Raw genomic sequence first — 20,922 nt, forward strand, 5'->3', positions numbered from 1 at the left:
TTTGATCCACGTTAACTCGTCCACTTGGCACCAAACCTCGACCTGATTTGGGCCTATGCATCGAGCTTTTCGCCCTCCCGAGTTTTTGAGCAGAAAATGAATGAATCCGCAGGAGTCCGTACTTCCACACCCACTTCGTCTCGCGCGTGTGTGTGTGCGTGTGCAGGGGAAGGGGAAGGTATCAATACTTTGAACCCGTCACGTTGACAAGCCACCACGCTTCTCGCTAAGGATTCCGAAGCTCCCCGCAACACCCTCCAACGAAGCGTTGCTAAGACACAACTGCCCAGGGCGGAGGCCAGGAGTGTCCGAGCCGGTCGCAGCGCCTGCCCCGGGCAGTGCTGGGGGTGGGGGGTGGGAGGGACGGACCGGGACAGGAGAGCTTCGACTCGGCCACGGGTGGCCTGGGGCACGTGTCGGCCCAGGGCACAGGGGACGCCGACCACCGCCACAGTAGGGCTGCGACCCCGACCATGGACACCGGAGACCCCCGCCTTCCCCAAGCAAGCCCCCTTCCTGAGTCTTCAGAGACTCGATGATCCGTAAAGGATCTCCCTTCATTAAAAAGACGCCCCTCCATCCACAGACACCCTCGGACGCCAGCACCTCCCACACAAGTCCTGCAACCCCTCCTCCCCCCCCCCCCCCACGCCCCGGGGGCGGCGACTGACGATGCTCGGAAGGCGAGAAACGGCTTCCGAACGCAGCTCCTAAGGTCCCTCTCTCCCCACAATGCACCGGGCCAGCAGGAAGGCCGCTCCGACCCCTAATTTTCCCGCGAATTCAGTTCAAAGAGGCGGCCGGGCCCGCGATCGGCAGCGCGCACGGGCCAACCAAGCCACGCCTGGGTAAGAAGCGCCTCCGCGTGACTGACGGGGGAATCCGTGGGCCAACGAGCTGAGCTGCCGGGCGGCGCGCGCTCCCGCCGACCAATCAGAGCGCCGGGCGGGGAAGTGGGCGGAGCGAGGCCAGGGTAGGGTGAGCGGCCTCCGAAGCAGAGCGGGGCTCCGGGGAGACACTTTTTTTTCCTCCCTCCTTCCCTCCTCTCCTCCTCCCTTCCCTTCCCCTCTCCTCCCCTCTCTCCTCCTTCCCCCCTCGGTCCGCCGGAGGCTGCTGGGGCGAGCGGGCGGCGTTGCAGACGCTTACTCTCCGGGGCCGCCCGGCGGGTAGCTGGCGGGGGGAGGAGGCAGGAACCGCGATGGCGCCTCAGAAGCACGGCGGTGGGGGAGGGGGCGGCTCGGGGCCCAGCGCGGGGTCCGGGGGAAGCGGCTTCGGGGGTTCGGCGGCGGTGGCGGCCGCGACGGCGTCGGGCGGCAAATCCGGAGGCGGGGGCGGTGGAGGCGGCGGCGGCGGCGGCGGTTACTCGGCCTCCTCCTCCTCCTCCTCCGCGGCGGCGGCGGCGGCAGCGGCGGCGACAGCGGCGGCGGCAGCGGCGGGGGCCGCGGTGTTACCGGTGAAGAAGCCGAAAATGGAGCACGTCCAGGCTGACCACGAGCTTTTCCTCCAGGCCTTTGAGAGTGAGTGCGCGCGCGGTTGCCCACCCGGGGCGATCGGGGACGGGACGGTCCGCCGGTTCCCCTTCATCCCCAACCCCCCCACCCCGGCTCCTGGGAGTTCACTTGCTTTGGGGGCGGAGGGAGGACGCAACTCCCGGGACCCGCCGATTGGGGCCTTAGGGCGAGGTGGAAGGGGAAGCGGGGTAGATCCGAGTCTGCCGGGGCGGGGGCCGGGGCCCTGGGGCCCTGGGTTCGCCCCTCTGGAGAAGCTCGGCTCCCGGGACCCCACGTTCCACCGAGGAGAGGTGACGGTGGAGACGAAGTGCAGTCCGACCCTGGAGGAGTTCTTGTTTTCTTTCGTGCCTCCAGGATTGGAGAAGTCCCGGGGTTCTGGTTGTAGATGTTGAGGGGTTTGAGGGCGGAAAAGCGGAGGGAACGGTCATCATCAAGCCGTGTAGCTTGGGTGCTAGCGAACTCGTGTGCTGCTGCACGTTAACATGGCACCTCTCGCTGCTTTTCAGACCTTTCAAATCCGTCCAACCCATTTTAGGGCTGCGTAGACTGAGGCCGAGGGTGGGCCCGCGACGCCGTGTACACGCGACCCGAGAGTTCGGTCTTAATTTCCCGGACGCTTTTTTACCTGAGATTCTGCTTGGAAACTATGACTTGCTTGTTTGTAAAAGGGAAGGGAACAAGATGCCTGGAAACAAACAATAGAATTCACAAACAACTTCCCAACTATAAATACTCGTACTCGTAACTGTTCTTTACTTAAAGTTCCACCCAGATTCTTTTCTTGCTTTTGTGTGGATGCTATAATTCGGGCGAGCTTATATAAGTGTCTTTGGGAAACTTGAATAAAATTCAGTTCTACTGCCCAATGTCTTTATTTACAATATTACTGTGGCATATGTTAAGGGCACGGTATCAGCTGTGCGTGCAAAAGACAAACTAAATTGTTTAAAACCCCTCCTTTCTCACTGATTGGAATTTAATGGAGGAACTTTAATTTTTATTGAAATCAATATTGAACCTGTTTCAGAGGGATTCAAATTTTCTTTTGCCTAAAACATTGAAAAAAATCTGAGAAAGCTTTAGTTGAAAGTGTGGAGAACTGGAATCATAAACATAAACATTCTTGTTTGTACTGCTGCTAAAACATCTCATCTTTTAGTTGAATTTGAAACTAAAACTAACTGAAGATTAAGTGGAAATATAAAACTTTGCAAATGTTATGGGAAAATAAATCCACCTGGAAGGTTTTAACTACTTATTTTCTAATGAGTCCATCTGGGAGAAGCCAGTTGTCACTAAGAGCTAGATCTGGTCCGGAAGCAACTTGATTATTCTGATATTGATCTTAGTTGCTGGCAAGTTGGGATGCTTTAATATAATTATTAAATATATAGCTAATTCACATGATATGGATTTCTGTAAAACATGATAATAGTAGCTCATTAAATATCCCTGGCACGAAGGTATGTGGATATAGTTCCAACTTTAACCTAAGTAAGTCCCTTATAAGAAATTTTTTAGCAACTGTAAGCATTAAAAAGACTTTTTGGACTCTGTCGTTGTACAAAGAATATAGTAGAGGCAGTGTTTACATTGAGCAAGATACATGAAATTGCTAGAATTAAATACTCAAAAGAATGAATTTATAGTGTCAGCTTTAATCATATCTATATTATAATGTCTGGAAATGAATGGTTTTATTCCTCATGTGTGCCTGCCTATCTATGTGAGTGCGCAGGCCTGAACTCAAGGTCTGGACACTGCCCCTGAGCTTTTTTTTTTTTTTTTTTTTTTGCTAAAGGCTCTACCCCTGGAGCACAGCTCTACTTCCGGATTTTTTTTTTGTGTGTGATTAATTGGAGATAAGAGTCAAGGACTTTTCTGCCTTGGCTGCCTTTAACTGCTATTCTCAGATCTCCACCTCCCGAGTAGTAGGATTACTGGCATGAGTCATCAGGGCCTGGCTGGTTTTATTCCATTTTGCTTGGTGGCTAAACAAGATTTTTAAATGATCAGTTAAAAAGAGAAATCTCATTTTGTTTGGCCTTAAGAGTTACTTTGTTGACAGCTACTTCTTTCAGTTATTTTTTTCTGGAAGATGGATGACAAATAGCTTAAGAAAGTTAATGTAACTATTGCTCTTGAGTCATGTGCAGTAACAGTGGCTGCCTTAGAACAATTTCTTGACAAGATTATTGAGAGCTTTAATGCAAATGAACTTTTGTGAATGTATGTCATAGTTGAATGTCTTTTGATATTACTGTGCATAATGATTTTTCTTGATAAAAAATATTTAGTACCCTAGTTCTAGCAGTTTACATTGGGTATAGCTTGGGCTGGCATGGATTAGGTTGATAGTTTCCTGACAAGTTTGTACATTTGGATGATACATAGATTTTGTTTTCTGTTGTCTAGAACCAACACAGATCTATAGATTTCTTCGAACTCGAAATCTCATAGCAGTAAGTAGTCAGCGGAATTCATCAATATTATTTCATTCTTACAGCTTAACATGTATTTAATTTTAATATTTTTTCGACTTTATTACAGCCAATCTTTTTGCACAGAACTCTTACTTACATGTCTCATCGAAACTCCAGAACGAACATCAAAAGGTATATTTTTATGAATCTTACTTTAGATATATTAAACTACTTAAAAATTTTGTCTTAAAGTACTATTAAAGAAAATATGAAAACAAGTGAAAGACTAGTTGAATTTGAGATATATACACATATATACACACATACATATATATTACATATACATGGGCTTGACTGTAGGGCCTGGGCCCTGTCCCTGAACTTTCTTGTTCAAGGTTAGTGCTCTACCACTTTGAGCCACAGTTTCACTTCTAGTTTTCAGATGGTTAATTGGAGATAAGACTCTCAAATCCTCAGATCTCAGCCTCCTGAGTAGCTAGGATTATAGGTATGAGCCACCAGCACCTGGCAAATTTGTTACAATTTTTAATATTATTTTGTGAATTCCTGTTTTGTTACTAGGTTTTTCTTCTCTCCCCCATTGGGATAGTTTAATAATGAAGTGAAAAGTGATTTGATTCATATTTGATTTTTTGTTGCTATTTTCAGGTTTGGTAGAAGTCTAGGATTTAAATGATTAAATAATTACTAAAGAGCTCAGGGTAACATTGATACATGGGATCTAATAGTTACTTTAAAACATGTCTAGTAGGGGCTGGGGTATGGCCTAGTGGCAAGAGTGCTTGCCTCCTATACATGAGGCCCTGGGTTCAATTCCCCAGCACCACATATACAGAAACTGGCCAGAAGTGGCGCTGTGGCTCAAGTGGCAGAGTGCTAGTCTTGAGCAAGAAGAAGCCAGGGACAGTGCTCAGGCCCTGAGTCCAAGGCCCAGGACTGGCCACAAAAAACAAACGAACAACAAAAAAAAAACATGTCTAGTAAATAGCTTCCATAGTATAGATCTAGAAAGTTTCATTTGATATCATACATGATTCCTACTGAAGGAAAATACTTTGGAAGTCAATAGGAGAGAGAGTATAAAAATTCAAGGTACCATAATCTTCTAGTCTTAAAACAGGATCTGGAGTATGTGTTAAGAACTTATTTTTGCTGTGTGATATGTAGCACCTAGCCAAGTGTAAAGTGAACAAAGTTTCAGATTTTTTTGTTTTAAATTTGGTACTGGTCCTGGGGCTTGAACTCAGGGCTTGGGTGTTGCCCCTGAGCTTTTTTGTTCAAGGCTAGCATTTTACCACTTGAACTACAGCTCCACTTCTGGCTTTTTTTGGTGATTAATTGGAGTTAAGAGTTTCCTGGACTTTTGCCCCAGTTAGGGCCAGCTTTGAACTGCACTCCTTAGATCTCAGCCTTCTGAGTAGCTACCATTATTAAAAAGTATGAGCCGCCTATTATAAGTATGAGCTACCTGCTCCCAGCTTCCCTGAGACTCTTATCTCCAGTTAACCACTGGAAAACCAACCAGAAGTGGTGCTGTGGTTCAAAGTAGAAGAGCCCTAGCCTTGAGCAAAAGAGCTCAGGGATACTGCCCAGGCCCTGAGTTCAAATCCCATGAGTGACCAAAAAATAAGTCTATGGACTTTCTTGCCTTACCTCTCTTCTTTGAGCCTCAGATCTCAGCCTCCTGAGTAGCGAGGTTATAGGCATCAGCCACCTGAACTCTTAATATTTTAATTATTCTCTGTTTTTGTTGTGTTTTGTTGTACTAAACTTTGAACTCAGAGCTTCTTGCTTTGGCTTGCTTGCTCACTTGGCGCACTCTAACTTGTATATCTTCAGCCTTGTTTTTTGCTGATTATTTAGGAGATGCAATCTAGCAGACTTTCTGGACCCTGGAACTGAGATAGCCTTGTGAGTAGCTAGGATTACAGAAGTCATCCACTGGGGCTTGTTTTCTCTTGTCCATCTGCGTGAACCCCGCCAACCCCCCCCCCCCCCCCCCTTGCTGGCAATAGGGCTTGAACTCCAGGCCTGGAGTCTTTTGTTCAAAGGTAGTACTCTACCACTTGAGCCACAGCTCTGTTTCTATCATTTTGAGGTTAATTGAAGGTTAGCTTCATAGGCTTTTCCTGCCCTGGCTTGCTTTGAACCACAATCCTCAGACCTTAGCCTCCTGAGTAGCTAGGGTTACTACAGTCAGGCCCTGAGCCACCAGGGCCTGACTTCCACTGACTTATTTTTGAGATAGGGCCCACATGGTGCCCATGCTTGCCACTGTGCCCCAGGCTCTACTGGATTTTTCTGCCTTACCTTGATCCTTCCAGTTTCAGCCTCCCACATACTTAAGATTACAGGGACTTATCACTATACCTAGCTATCACAAACTTCTGCCCAGGCTCCTGTAACCACAGTGTTCCCACAAGTGTAAGCCATTGGTGTCCCGATGGCTTCATTCTCTTTTTTGGTGACCATTTGTTGTTTGTTTCTTTGCCAGTCCTGGCGCTTGGGACTCAGGGCCTGAGCACTGTCCCTGGCTTCTTTTTGCTCAAGGCTAGCACTCTACCACTTGAGCCACAGCGCCATTTCTGGCTTTTTCTGTATGTGTGGTGCTGAGGAATTGAACCCAGGGCTTCATGTGTGTGGGCGAGCACTTTACCACTAGGCCATATTCCCAGCCCCTTTTGGTGACCATTTGATAACTCTGCCTTATTGTCTGAAGTACAGTACTGTTGTGGGTTTTTTATTATTATTTTTTGTTTGTTTTTCGTGCAGGTACTGGGCCTTGAACTGGGGTCCTTCTACTCTTGGTTAGCTTTTTCCAAGATGAGGCTCAGGGATAGTGTACAGGTACCCAGTGACTCACTCCTGTATTCCTTGTTACTCAGGAGGTTGAGATCTGGGGATCACAATTCAAAACCAACCCAGGCAGGAAAGTCCATGAGACTTATTTCTAGTATACTACAGAAAAACTGAAAGTGGAGTTGTTGCTCAAGTGGTAAAGCACTTTCCTTGTGCAAAAGATCAGTGGGGATGGGAATGTGGTTTAGTGGTTGAATGCTTGCCTAGCATGCATGAAGCCCTGGGTTCGATTCCTCAGTACCGCATAAACAGGAAAAGCCAGAAGTGCTGTGACTCAAGCAGTAGAGTGCCTAGCCTTGAAGCAAAAGAGGCTGGGGTCAGTGCCCAGGCCCTGAGTTCAAGCCTCAGGACTACCAAAAAAAAAGGTTCATTTTTTTTTTTCTTCTCTTTTTTTTTACCTGTGGAGATTACAAATATATTGCTATCCTTATTCTGTTCTTGTATTGCCATTCTTATTATGTTCTATGGAATGAAAGTTATTTTTTTGCCAGTCCTGGGGATTGTACTCTGCAGGGTGCTGGTGGCTCATGCCTGTAAATCCTAGCTACTCAAGAGACTGAGTTCTGAAGATCTTGATTTTAAGCCTGGGCAGGAAAGTTTAGGAGACTCCTCTCCAATTAAGGACCATAAAAGCCAAAAGTGGTCACAAGTGGTAGAGCACTAGCCTTGAGCAAAGAAGCTGAAGGACAGTACCCAGGACCAGCATGAATGGAAGGGAGGGAGGGAGGAAAATAATTTAAAAGCCGATAGGTAATTTCATTATTTTTGATGGATATGTACAACCACAACTTTTTCCTGATTTATTTTTTAACTTTTTGGTGTAACATTTCATTTAACTTGAAGCTCTTGCTAATAACTTCTGAAGATGTCATATATATATATGTGTGTGTGTGTGTATATATATATATATATATATATATATATATATATATATATATATATATAGGCCAGTTCTAGGGCTTGAACTCAGGGCCTGAGCTCTGTCCTTGGCTTCTTTTTGCTCAAGGCTAACACTCTACCACTTGAGCCATAGCACCATTTCCAGCTTTTTCTGCTTATGTGGTGCTGAGGAATCAAACTCAGGGCTTCATGCATGCAAGGCGAGCACTCTACTGCTAAGCCACATTCCCAGCCCTGAAGATGCCTTATGAGCTTTAGATACATTGTAGAGTATCTATTTATGTGTATTTTGGGTTTTTTTTGGCCAGTGCTAGGGCTTGAACTCAGGGCCTGGGTGCTGTCTCTGAGCTTCTTTTTTGCTCAAGGCTAGCCACAGCGCCACTTCTGGCTTTTTTTGTATATGTGGTACTGAGGAATCAAACTTAGGACTTCATGCATGCTAGGTGAGCACTCTACCACTAAGCCACATTCTCAGTCTCCATTTATGTATATTGCTAGTGCATATTTATTGAGTTGCTTATACAGAATGTAAATAATTTATATTTGTTTGGCTTAGTTAAATAAATGTTTAAAGACCAGCCAACACTAAGGCACTGTGCCAAATACTATATGCTCAATGACAGTCATCACCTGGCACCAGTGGCTCATGTCTAATACCAGCCACTCATGAGGCTGAGATCTCAATATGGAGATTGGAAGCCTACCTGTGGAAGAAAGTGAGTCTCTTACCTCCAATTAGCCATCAAAAAGCTGGAAGTGGAGCAAGCTATGGCTAAAGTTGTAGAGTATTACCATCCTTTACTGAAAACAATTAAGGGGTAGCAACTAACTAGACTCTGAGTGAAAGCCTTAAAACTAGTCCCCACACAAAAAAGTAATTTCATTCCTTACAGTCTAGCAGGAGAAATAAAATATTTGCTAGCTTTTTTTGGAGGGGGGGGTGATTAGTCCTGGTGCTTGAGCTCAGGGCCTGGGTGCTGTCACTGAGCATTTTGCTCAAGGCTAGCTCTCTAGCACTTTGAGGCACAGCGCACTTTACTTCCAGTTTTCAGGTGATTAATTGGAGATAAGAGTGTGATGGACTTTTCTGCCCTAGATTGGCTTCAAACTGATCCTCTGATCTTAGGGTCTTGAATATCTAGAATTACTGGAGTGAGCCATGCTGGACAGGCTTTATCTAGCTTTCAAATGTTGATAACAAATAGATACACATCTATATTTAGAGATATCAAGAAGTCACTGATTTTAGATAATTACAAAAGAATTACAAATGGAAAAGCTGAGTTTTTTATTCAGCTTAAAGGCCATTGTAACATTTCTCAGTAATACTCATTGTTGTGGATAACCATTTATAATTTACTCATTAAAAACATCAACTTTCCGGGGCTGGGGATATGGCCTAGTGGCAAGAGTGCCTGCTTCATATACATGAGGCCCTGGGTTAGATTCCCCAGCACCACATATACAGAAAATGGCCAGAAGTGGCGCTGTGGCCCAAGTGGCAGAGTGCTAGCCTTGAGCAAAAAGAAGCCAGGGACAGTGCTCAGGCTCTGAGTCCAAGCCCCAGGACTGGCCAAAAAAAAACCCAAAAAACATCAACTTTCCATCTTGCCTATTAGTGACAGTAAAATGTAATTTGTGTTTTTTCCCAGTTGAACTAAGTGATTATTTTATCTGTTTCTTCCAGGAAAGCATTTAAGGTCGATGACATGTTATCAAAAGTAGAGAAAATGAAAGGAGAGCAAGAATCTCATAGGTAAGATAACTTAAAAGTTTTCATTAAACAATACATTTGAGGAAAGAAGAAAATTAATAGCGTTAATTTCCTTAACAGTCACCTCAATATTGTCAGGAATTAGAAAAGTCTAGAGGTCAAGCTTTTCCTAAACCTTCTATAGATAATTCTTTTTTTTACCCCCAATCCTGGGACTTGAACTCAGGGCCTAGGTACTGTCCCTAAGCTTTTGCTCTACCATTGGAGCCAAAGCGCCACTTCTGGCTTTTTTGTTTTAGTGCTGTTGACGAATGGAACCCAGGGTTTCATGCATGGTAGGCAAGCACTCTACCACTAAGCCATATTCCAAGCCCTAGATAACATTCTTTTTTTTTTTTTTTTTTTTGCTAGTCCTGGGCCTTGGACTCAGGGCCCGAGCACTGTCCCTGGCTTCTCTTTGCTCAAAGATAGCACTTTGCCACTTGAGCCACAGTGCCACTTCTGGCCATTTTCTATATATGTGGTGCTGGGGAATTGAACCCAGGACTTCATGTATACGAATCAAGCACTCTTGCCACTAGGCCATATTCCCAGCCCCTAGATAACATTCTTAAGCCTCAGTTTGAACATGTTCAACATGAGGGAAACTCACTGTTTGGATTTATTATCTATCTGTATTTCCAGTTCTGGCATTTTTGAATTAAAATTTGTAATTTGTACAGTCTTATTCCTACTATCTCATTTAAGGAGGAAGTGAAACTCCATTTATGGTACCGTTAACATGTGATAGGTGCTTTACATATAGCCTTTCTAGTAATTATTCACAAATAGGAGAATGCTAACAGCTTTTTTTTTTTTTTAATGTTTTTATTTTTCTTATTTGCCCCTCAGGCAAAATACTCATGATTTTTTTTTTTTTTTGGCCAGTCCTGAGGCTTGAACTCAGGCCTGAGCACTGTCCCTGGCTTCTTTTTGCTCAAGGCTAGCACTCTGCCACCTTGAGCCACAGTGCCAGTTCTGGCCTTTTCTATATCTATATCTATAACTATATCTATATATATGGTACTGAGGAATTGAACCTAGGGCTTCATGTATACGAGGCAAGTACTCTTGCCACTAGGCCATATTTCCAGGCTCATGATTTTATATTTGATATTGCTCTCACATGATAAGAATTTTATACACTTCGGCCAGAGTGTACTTATTCTGAGTTTTCAAATATATAACCTGAACTAATCTCTAGGTATTCTGACTAGTTTACTTTTTTTATTTTAATTAATTTTTTTTTTTTTTTTTTGCCGTCCTGGGACTTGGACTCAGGGCCTGAGCACTGTCCATGGCTTCTTTTTGCTCAAGGCTAGCACTTTTCCACCTGAGCCACAGCCTCCACTTCTGGCCGTTTTCTATATATGTGGTGCTGAGGAATTGAACCTAGGGCTTCATGTATACGAGGCAAGCACTCTACCACTAGAATTTGCAGCCCCCATTCCGACTAGTTTAATATATTCTCACTCCAAATAATATGCTTGTATTATCCTTTGCCATGTAAACTAAAGTAAGTTCAATATTACTGTAAAGAGAAATGAGAACATGTATTTATGCTTGTCAACGTTTAGAGACAACATAGAACTATAGATTCTCTGTATCACCCCTGCCCCCAGTTTAGGACCTTGTGAATTTTTAGTAAGTGCTCTATCCCACTGAGCAGCTTTCACATTGTGCTTTTCCCCCCTTCCCTTGGCTGGTGTAGGGGCTTGAACTCCCCTCTCCTGTAGCATTTTTTTGCACAAGGATGGTGCTCTACAACTTGAGCCACAGCTCTACCTCTGGCTTTTTAGTGGTTAATTGGAGATATAAGTATCATGGACTTTGTTAAAGTCCAAGATTGGCTTCAAATTGTGTTACATAGTTCTTGAATTTACAAGTAGCTAGGATTACAGGCGTGAGCCATTGGTGCCTATCTTAAACTGGACTCTGCAAAGGCTTTCAAGGGGATCATAACCAAAACCAGGATAGAAACACTGAAGTCAAGAATTTTTCCTAGGGCTGGGGATATGGCCTAGTGGCAAGAGTGCCTGCCTCATATACATGAGGCCCTGGGTTCGATTCCCCAGCACCACATATACAGAAAATGGCCAGAAGTGGCGCTGTGGCTCAAGTGGCAGAGTGCTAGCCTTGAGCAAAAAGAAGCCAGGGACAGTGCTCAGGCCCTGAGTCCAAGCCCCAGGACTGGCAAAAAAAAAAAAAAAAAGACTTTTTCCTAAGTAACTCTCGCACAACTGATTTTTAAGTACTTACTGTATCATCAGTGAGTAGTGTGCTTGTTGTTTGGTGCTAGGTTTGGATGTCAGGGGCTCTCATGCCAAGCACATGCTTCACCTTCAGCTCATGGAAACCATTTAATAAAACAGCACCATGAATGACTATGTTACTCTCTGTGAAACACTTCAAAGGCTTGTAACAAATCAGCTTATTGACTTGTAGTGTAAAAGCTCTTTGCTATTTATCTCATCCTAATATATATCATTCAAGTTATCAAAACTACTTTTTAAAAACGAAAGAATCACTCATTGATGCCTTTTTGTGTGTGTTATTGGAGGTTTTTCTTTTCTTTTCTTTTTTTTTTGACAGTCCTAGGGCTTGAATTTAGAGCCTGGGTGCTGTTGTCCCTGAGCTTTTTAAAAAGCTCAATGTTAATGCTCTACCACTTGAGCTATAACTCTTCTGGCCTTTTGGTAGTTTATTGTAGATGAGAGTCTGGTAGAATTTCCGGCCTGGAGTAGCTTTGAATTCTGATCCTCAGATCTCAGTAGTTAGGATTACAGGTATGAGCGCCACCAGCTTTTGGCTAATACTGGATTTTTTTATTTATTAATTAAATTTTATTGACAAGGTGTTGTGCAAAGGGCGTAGTTACATAATAAGGTAGTGAGTACATTTCTTGTGATATCTGTTATACCCTCATTTTTCTTTCTCTTCCCTAGTTCAGGTAGGCATATATACAATATCCAGTGTACCAAAATCATATACAGTAACCACATAGGGTACGTCAAAGGAAATTCAACTAGAACATTAAACGTAATGTCAACAATATAATCCTCCTGTGTCCTCCTTGAGTTGTTTTTGCTTATCCTTGTCTTATGTAATCATGTGTACATAGCTGTTGAGCTACTATGATCCACTGATAGGTCTATTCTAGCCCTTTTTACGTTTGTTTAGTAGTTGTTTGGTTTTAGATACATAATGGTAATACTGGATTTTTGAGCTGCTGCTCTGTCTCACTGGCTTTGTGGCTAAGGGCTGGGGTGAATGGGAATGCTGTAGAACTTGAGCCACACCTCTAGACCTGGTTTTTGCTGGATATTGCCTGAGCTGGCCTCAAAATGCTATCCTTTAATTTTCAGTCGCCTATAGTTAAGGATTACAGGGCTGGGGATATGGCCTAGTGGCAAGAGTGCCTGCCTCATATACACGAGGCCCTAGGTTCGATTCCCCAGCACCACATATACAGAAAACGGCCAGAAGCGGCGCTGTGGCTCAAGTGGCAGAGTGCTAGCCTTGAGCGGGAAGAAGCCAGGGACAGTGCTCAGGCCCTGAGTCCAAGGCCCAGGACTGGCCAAAAAAAAAAAAAAATATATATATATATATATATAGTTAAGGATTACAGAGGTGACTCCTTTTTCTTTTCTATTGCTTCTAAGGCTGAAAGAAAAAATTGTATTTTGAAAACAAATCACAAATTATAGCAGATTTGAAGTTGTGTCTTTCACTCCTAATTGAAATGTAAAGTGAGGATTTTCTGCATCATTTTTAGGAAGGTCAAATTTTCTTTGTTTAAAAAATATTCAAACATGGGCTGGGGATATGGCCTAGTGGCAAGAGAGCTTGCCTCGTATACATGAGGCCCTGGGTTCAATTCCCCAGCACCACATATACAGAAAATGGCCAGAAGTGGCGCTGTGGCTCAAGTGGCAGAGTGCTAGCCTTGAGCAAAAGGAAGCCAGGGACAGTGCTCAGGCCCTGAGTCCAAGGCCCAGGACTGGCAAAAAAAAAATATTCAAACATGGGCTGGGAATATGGCCTAATGGCAAGAGTGCTTGACTCATATACATGAAGCCCTGAGTTCAATTCCTCAGCACCACATATATAGAAAAGGCCAGAAGTGGTGCTGTAGCTCAAGTGGTAGAGTGCTTAAGCAAAAAGAAGCCAGGGACACTATTTAGGCCCTGAGCCCAAGTCCCAGGACTGGCAAAAAAAAAAAAAAATTCAAACACCTTTGCATGCTTCAGTGCTATCCTTATCAGTATTAATTTTTGTGAAGTTGGGAGACATATCTTCCATTTATACTTTGACATTAAGCATAGCAAACTATCTCACCTTTTTGATGGTATGCTTTTTTCTTAACTCCTTTAAATTTTTTTGTATTTTTTGTGAATTATGGGAACTTTTTGATTATTTTAAAGTACATACTTTGGATACCAGGCAGCACTTAAGAATGAGAAAAATCGGGCTGGGAATATGGCCTAGTAGCAAGAGAGCTCGCCTCGTATACATGAAGCCCTGGGTTCTATTCCCCAGCACCACATATCTAGAAAACGGCCAGAAGTGGCGCTGTGGCTCAAGTGGCAGAGTGCTAGCCTTGAGCAGAAAGAAGCCAGGGACAGTGCTCAGGCCCTGAGTCCAAGCCCCAGGACTGGCAAAAAAAACAACAAAACAAGAATGAGAAAAATCACTGGGCAGCTCATGCCTGTAATCCTAGCTACTCAGGATTTCAGATCATAGCCAGCCTGAACGGGAAAACACAAGACTCATCTCAAATTAATCGCGAAAAAGCTGGAAATGGAGGTGTGGCTCAGGAGCAAAAGAAAAAGTTCTAGGACAGTCCCAGACCCTAGTTCAAGACCCCCCAGGATTGAAACACACACTAAGAAATATCAAAGATGGGCTTTGTAACTGAGGATCTCAAATTCCAGGCTAGCCTGGGCCACATAGTGAGACCCTTTCTCCTAAAAATAAAGGAAAAATGGGAGAAAATCAAATGTTTATAAATTAGCTGGAGTAACTTTGATTTCAGTGTTATGAAGTTTAGGCTATTCTAGAGCATTAAATGATAACCTTTTTTGTTTCATTTAGCTTGTCTGCTCATCTGCAGCTTACATTTACTGGTTTCTTCCACAAAAATGGTATGTACTTTAACAAAGAAGATGCTGATTTTGACCTTATTTTGTTCAGTTTTATTCAGTTATTTTTTTTACTAAATGTGTGTGTGTGCGCGTACGTACCCATTGCTGGAGATGGAACCCTTGGCATCTCTTTAACTTAGTAACTGCTTTGCCATTAAGCTATACCCCTAGTTCTCTGATGATGCTTTTGATGCTTTTTGAACAAGTTATAGATGTTAAAAAAATTTTTTAACTGCGGCTGGGAATGTGGCTTAATGGTAGAGTGCTTGCCTAGCATACATAAAGCCCTGGGTTTGATTCCTCAGTATTGTTACAGAGTTAGAAATATTATGGGATTCGTGGGAGGTGATTCTCCGTCCCTCCAAGAGTCTACCAATCAAAGACAGTCTCAAGCAAAAAGATGGGTTTATTTGGGATGCCTAAAGCAAACTGACTGGCCAGGGATGCAGCACAGGCTCCGGAGCTGAATGGCGACAGTGAACAGCAGCCCGTGACCGGCCAGGGACACAGGGCAGACTCAGGAGCTGCCACCGTGATCCCAAGCAGGCCTCAAATTGGGGTTCATAAAGGTAAAAGCATAGCTCAGATGTAGGGGCTTGATGCAGGGGGCAGAGCAGGCAACAAACTAGCAAGCGTGACACAGATGTAGGAGGTTGACGCAGTGGGTAGAGCAAGCAACAAGCCATTTACAGAAGCAGAATTTTGGGGTCAGGTTGACCTAATCTACTGCCTCCAACATTTCCTACCATGTTTTCCTAATCAAGATGGAATCAGCTCTACTTGCTACAACAAGTACCACGTACACAGAAAAAGTCAGAAGCCACAGAAGTGGAGTTGTGACTCAACTGGTATAGTGCTAACCTTGAGACAAATGCTCAGGGACAGTGCCCAGGCTCTGAGGTCAAGCCTCAGGACTGGCCAAAAGAAAGAAAGAAACATGGAAGTAGAGTTTGCTGTGCAAGTGGTAGAGTTACCAACTTGAGTGGAAAAGCTAAGGGACAGCACCAAGCCCTGAATTCAGTTCCCAGTACTGGCACACAAAGTAAACAAAACTACTAAAATAGTCAGTACTATCAGTGTGATGTTATTTGTATGTCAGGTGTCCAGCCATGGACTTTTATTAACAGCTCAATGAATGCTGGAGAAAGTTACAGTTTGCAAAGTGGATAAAATGCCAATGTTAAATTTGTGTTTATGTTCGAATTATCAAGGAACAGTGAAAACTTTTACTAGTAACATGCCGAGTTGGTTCCCATTAAATAATGGAAGAATAAATAGGAAGAAACAAAATTTAGAGTGAGAGTGATTGTTATAGGACATCTGTTGGTGACTACATCAAATAAGGTTTTCTTTGCCTTATTTTTATACAGAAGTAACCCGCAGAACATACTGTTTTTTATTTAGAATTGTATAACAGAATCCTTACTTTTAAAAAATATCTGTACTTGGTTTTTTCTTTGGCACCTCTACAGCACATAGATTCTATTACTTTACAAAGTTATAATTTGTTTTTTATAGTTTCACTAGCCATTTGTTTCCAGGGACTTATAAGACATACTAACTTACCACTGAAATTATATCTTCATTAAGTTTTTTTTTTAAAAAGTTTAAAAATTTTCCCCTTGTCTACCTGACAAAATGTGGAAAGTTTTTCCTTTTTCTTCATGCTATTAAAGTAAATAAGGAAATAAACTGTTAATAGTTCTGTTTTCTGAAAGTGATTTACCATCACAATTAGTAGAAGATAAGAAATTAGTAGAACTTCAGAAGAATTAGAACCAGATCTATTACCTTTCCTGGTCATTCACATAACTTGCAGCCCCTCTATTCCCTAGAATAATGTTTTATTTTTTATTTATTTATTTTTTTGGCCAGTCCTGGGCCTTGGACTCAGGGCCTGAGCACTGTCCCTGGCTTCTTCCCGCTCAAGGCTAGCACTCTGCCACTTGAGCCACAGCGCCGCTTCTGGCCGTTTTCTGTATATGTGGTGCTGGGGAATCGAACCTAGGGCCTCGTGTATCCGAGGCAGGCACTCTTGCCACTAGGCTATATCCCCAGCCCCTAGAATAATGTTTTAAAAGAGTCAGGACAGAGGGCTGGGAATGTGGCTTAGTTGTGGAGTGCTTGCCTTGCATGCATGATTCCTCAGTACCACATACACAGAAAAAGTGGAAGTGCACTGTGGCTCAAGTGGTAAGAGTGCTAGCCTTGAGCAAAAGCAGCAGCTCAGGGACAGAGCTCAGGCCCTGTCTAAGCCCCAGAACTGGCAGGAAGAAAAAAAAAAAAAAAAAACAATCAGGACAGAATACTAGTATTAAAATCTGATTTTTTAAAATTTTCAAATGAAACTTTTTTTTTCTAAAGCCAGTCCTAGGGTCTGAACTGAGGGGCTGTATGATGTCCCTGAGCTATTTTCGCTCAAAGCTAGCACTTTCCCATTTTAGCCACAGCTCCATTTCTAGGTTTTTGCTGGCATATTTATTGGACAGAAGGTTCTCACAGACTTCCTGCCTGGGCTGGCTTCAAACAGCATTCCTCAGATCTCAGCTTCTTGAGTAGCTAGGATTATAGGCACGAGCCATTGAAGCCTGGATTGATGATCATTTTTTTACTAGGAAAAAAGGTGTTATTTAAACCTCAAAACCAATAATTTTTGTTTGTTTGTTTTTTGGCCAGTCCTGGGCCTTGAACTCAGGGCCTGAGCACTGTCCCTGGCTTCTTTCTGCTCAAGGCTAGCACTCTGCCACTTGAGCCACAGCGCCACTTCTGGCCGTTTTCTTTATATGTGGTGCTAGGGAATTGAACCCAGGGCCTCATGTGTATGAGGCAAGCACTCTTGCCACTAGGCCATATCCCCAGCCCCAAATACAATTCTTTTTTTTTTTTTTGGCTAGTCCTGGGCCTTGAACTCAGGGCCTGAGCACTGTCCCTGGCTTCTTTGTGCTCAAGGCTAGCACTCTGCCACTTGACCCACAACTCCACTTCTGGCCGTTTTCTGTATATGTGGTGCTGGGGAATCGAACCCAGGGCTTCATGTATGGGAGGCAAGCACTCTTGCCACTAGGTCATATCCCCAGCCCCCCAGTAAATTGTTGATTACAAAAAATTAAATGTAGAAAGTACAAGCTAAAATATATATTAAAGATTATACTAAACAAACAAAAAAACCAAAAGTCTTTCTTTTCAGTATATATATTGATGAAATTGTTTAGTAGCTTTGAACTTTAATAAATACCTTTGGGGTTTTAAAGATAAGAAATTATTGTACTCTGTAAAACTTGTTAATATAGCAAAAATAGTCTTATATTAGAATTTTCTAGCTGCTGGGAATATGGCCTAGTGGCAAGAATGTTTGCCTCCTACACATGAAGCTCTCGGTTCGATTCCCCAGCACCACATATATGGAAAACGGCCAGAAGGGGCACTGTGGCTCAGGTGGCAGAGTGCTAGCCTTGAGTGGGAAGAAGCCAGGGACAGTGCTCAGGCCCTGAGTCCAAGGCCCAGGACTGGCCAAAAAAAAAAAGAAAAAAAAAAAAATTTTTTTTTCTAGTGGATTTCAAAAGAAGGGAATAAAAAACTGTGTGATTGTTCCTCTTGAACTATTTTATTCCTGATTTCTGTCAGACAACTTCAAATGTATTTGCCAAAGTTACAAATATGCTCATTTATCATAAATGTTACATTTTCAAATCAAAGCTTTTGAGTATAAATTAAAACTTAATGTAAATAATAAATATAAGATAAAAACAGCTGTGAAATTCAAAAGAATTTTATAGTATGTTGAAAGGCAGTAGGTTGCAAAAGGTTTATTTAAAGGTCTACATTAAAACTTTTTTTTTGCAAGTCCTTTGGCTTGAACTCAGGGCCTGAGCACTGTTCCTGGCTTCTTTTTGCTCATGGCTAGCACTCTGCCAACTTGCGCCACAGTGCCACTTCTCGCCTTTTTTTATATATGTGGTGGTGAGGAATCGAACCTAGGGCTTCACATATACGAGGCAAGCACTCTTAACACTAGGCCATATTCCCAGCCCCTATTAAAAAATTTTAAAAGCTGAAAAAAGTTAAAAGCAATACCACAGAATCTAGAAAATATGTATACATAGAATACATTCCCTTAGACCTTCCCAAAACTGCCTCTGAAGTATATACCTCTGGGGTACATAGTCATTGTGTGTGGCTTTCTTTTAAAATAAACTTTTTTTTTTTGGCCAGTCCTGGGCCTTGGACTCAGGGCCTGAGCACTGTCCCTGGCTTCTTCCCGCTCAAGGCTAGCACTCTGCCACTTGAGCCACAGCGCCGCTTCTGGCCGTTTTCTGTATATGTGGTGCTGGGGAATCGAACCTAGGGCCTCGTGTATCCGAGGCAGGCACTCTTGCCACTAGGCTATATCCCCAGCCCTAAAATAAACTTTTAAAAAGCAATTTTTATTTATATCGTGCTCGCTTTTTGTTGTTTTGTTTTTTTTGCCAGTCCTGGGGCTTGAACTCCAGGCCTGAGCACTGTCCCTGGCTTCATTTTGCTCAAGGCTAGAACTCTACCACTTGAGCCACAGCGCCACTTTCGGCTTTTTCTATATATGTAGTGCTGAGGTATCGAACCCAGCTTCATGTATATTGAGGCTAGCACTTAACCACTAGACCATATTCCCAGCTCCTCTTGCTTTTTCTTTCTTTCTTTCTTTCTTTTTTTTTTTAAGTTGGAACATTCCTTGCCCTATGCACTGTTATTATTGTAGGCTCCTAGGCTCCTTCTACCCTAACCTCTCTTTCTCCCCTTTTCTTTTGACTTTGCCCAGGACTAGTCTGGTCTGTTACTTTTCATCTGTTTAAGAGCAAATAACAGAAAACAAAATGTACTCCCACCCCAAGAAAACAAAATCTGTATGGCAGGTTTTAGTTTTTTACTGCTCATGTTAGTATCAGAAGTGTATCTTTTAAACTAGATTTTAAAGTCTTGAATTTCTCTTTAGATAAGCCATCACAAAACTCAGAAAATGAACAAAATTCTGTTACCTTAGAAGTCCTGCTTGTGAAAGTTTGCCACAAAAAAAGAAAGGTAATGTATTTTCATTAAGTGGAATGGTATATGTGTGTGTTTAGATTGAGTCTCTCCACATAACGAAGGTCTGCCTAGACCTAAGTGATCTTCCTATCTTAGCCTCAAGGGCTGAGATTCAGGGAGGTAATACCAGAAGTAGAACATATTCATGCATATATTGGTTTTGAAAATATTCATGCATATATTGTATTTTTTAACCTAGGGCTTGAACTCAGGGCCTAGGCATTGTCCCTGAGCTATTTTATTTTGCTCAAGGCTAGTCCTCTACCACTAAGGTCCAGCTCTACTTCCAGCTATTTTGCTGCTTGATTTGGTTACCAGAATCTCAAAGGATTTCCTGACTGGGCTGGCTTTGAATTATAACCATCAAATCTCAACACCTCCTGAGTAGATAGGATTTCAGATGTGAGCCACTGGATTAGTGCTTAGCCTACATATTAAAAATAATTAAGTCCTTTTTTCCTTACTTGTTAGCTATATTTGAACTGGTGGCTTGTTTGCTTCTCTGGTACTCTATCAGTTTATCCATACCTCCAGCCCTGCTTATTAGTAGGTATTTAAAGATATAATCTTTAAGACTTTTCTGCCTGGGCTGGCTATAAACTCTTGATCTTAGCCTCTTGAGTAGTTAGTGTTATAGGTTATAAGTATGAGCCAGCTTAAGGCTAGGTTTGAAACTTTAAATAATGAAACAATATGTTGATAGATAGCTGAATTATAATCCTTTAACTTTTTCTATCAATATCCCATATGCTTATACTTTGTCCAGTTAGCGTCAAAGGAATAAATCTGGGCCTTATGTCTTAAATTTAATTGATTCACTATTATATCCAAATATTAGCCACCTATTCAAATTTTAGATAAAGACTTAAAAGAGGAGTTTTTCCTAAGGGATTTTATTTTATAACTCTACTCTCAAAGAAATAGATTTTTAGCATTATCTGTCATTAGCTAATTAATACATTGCATTAGTTTGTTTTTATTTTAGAAGATGAAATCTTTTCACCAGAGAAACAAGTGTTGCAATGTTTATGTTTCCTAGGAAACCTACCGAAGTCAACTTGTATGTTTAGTGGTCTCAAGTCCTCTGTCTTGTAAGCCTAGGAACTGACCTGGAAGGCTTATTATGCTGCTCTTCTTCCAGTGTCACATTAAGATCCTAAAGGGAAAGAAAACGCCAGGGCACACAAATAAGACTAAGGTTATTGGAGGGAGTCGTGTAACTATTTAAAACCGCTGTGTGTCAGTGGCTC

The 20,922-nt window shown here is 42.7% G+C and overlaps 1 protein-coding gene across 1 annotated transcript in view; it reads left to right on the top strand.

The window, feature by feature from the left end:
* Positions 1-972: 972 nt before the first annotated feature.
* Suz12 (SUZ12 polycomb repressive complex 2 subunit) overlaps positions 973-20,922 on the top strand; it is a 47,593-nt gene continuing 27,643 nt past the window's right edge. Inside the window, exons 1-6 of the mRNA XM_048367357.1 lie at positions 973-1,517; positions 3,927-3,973; positions 4,062-4,126; positions 9,402-9,470; positions 14,562-14,611; positions 19,581-19,666. Coding sequence (XP_048223314.1) covers positions 1,199-1,517; positions 3,927-3,973; positions 4,062-4,126; positions 9,402-9,470; positions 14,562-14,611; positions 19,581-19,666 — 636 coding nt within the window. The 5' untranslated portion in view covers positions 973-1,198. The remainder of the gene's footprint in view (positions 1,518-3,926; positions 3,974-4,061; positions 4,127-9,401; positions 9,471-14,561; positions 14,612-19,580; positions 19,667-20,922) is intronic.

Source organism: Perognathus longimembris, chromosome 17 (assembly GCF_023159225.1).
Source record: "Perognathus longimembris pacificus isolate PPM17 chromosome 17, ASM2315922v1, whole genome shotgun sequence".
NCBI classification, from domain to species: Eukaryota; Metazoa; Chordata; class Mammalia; order Rodentia; family Heteromyidae; genus Perognathus; species Perognathus longimembris.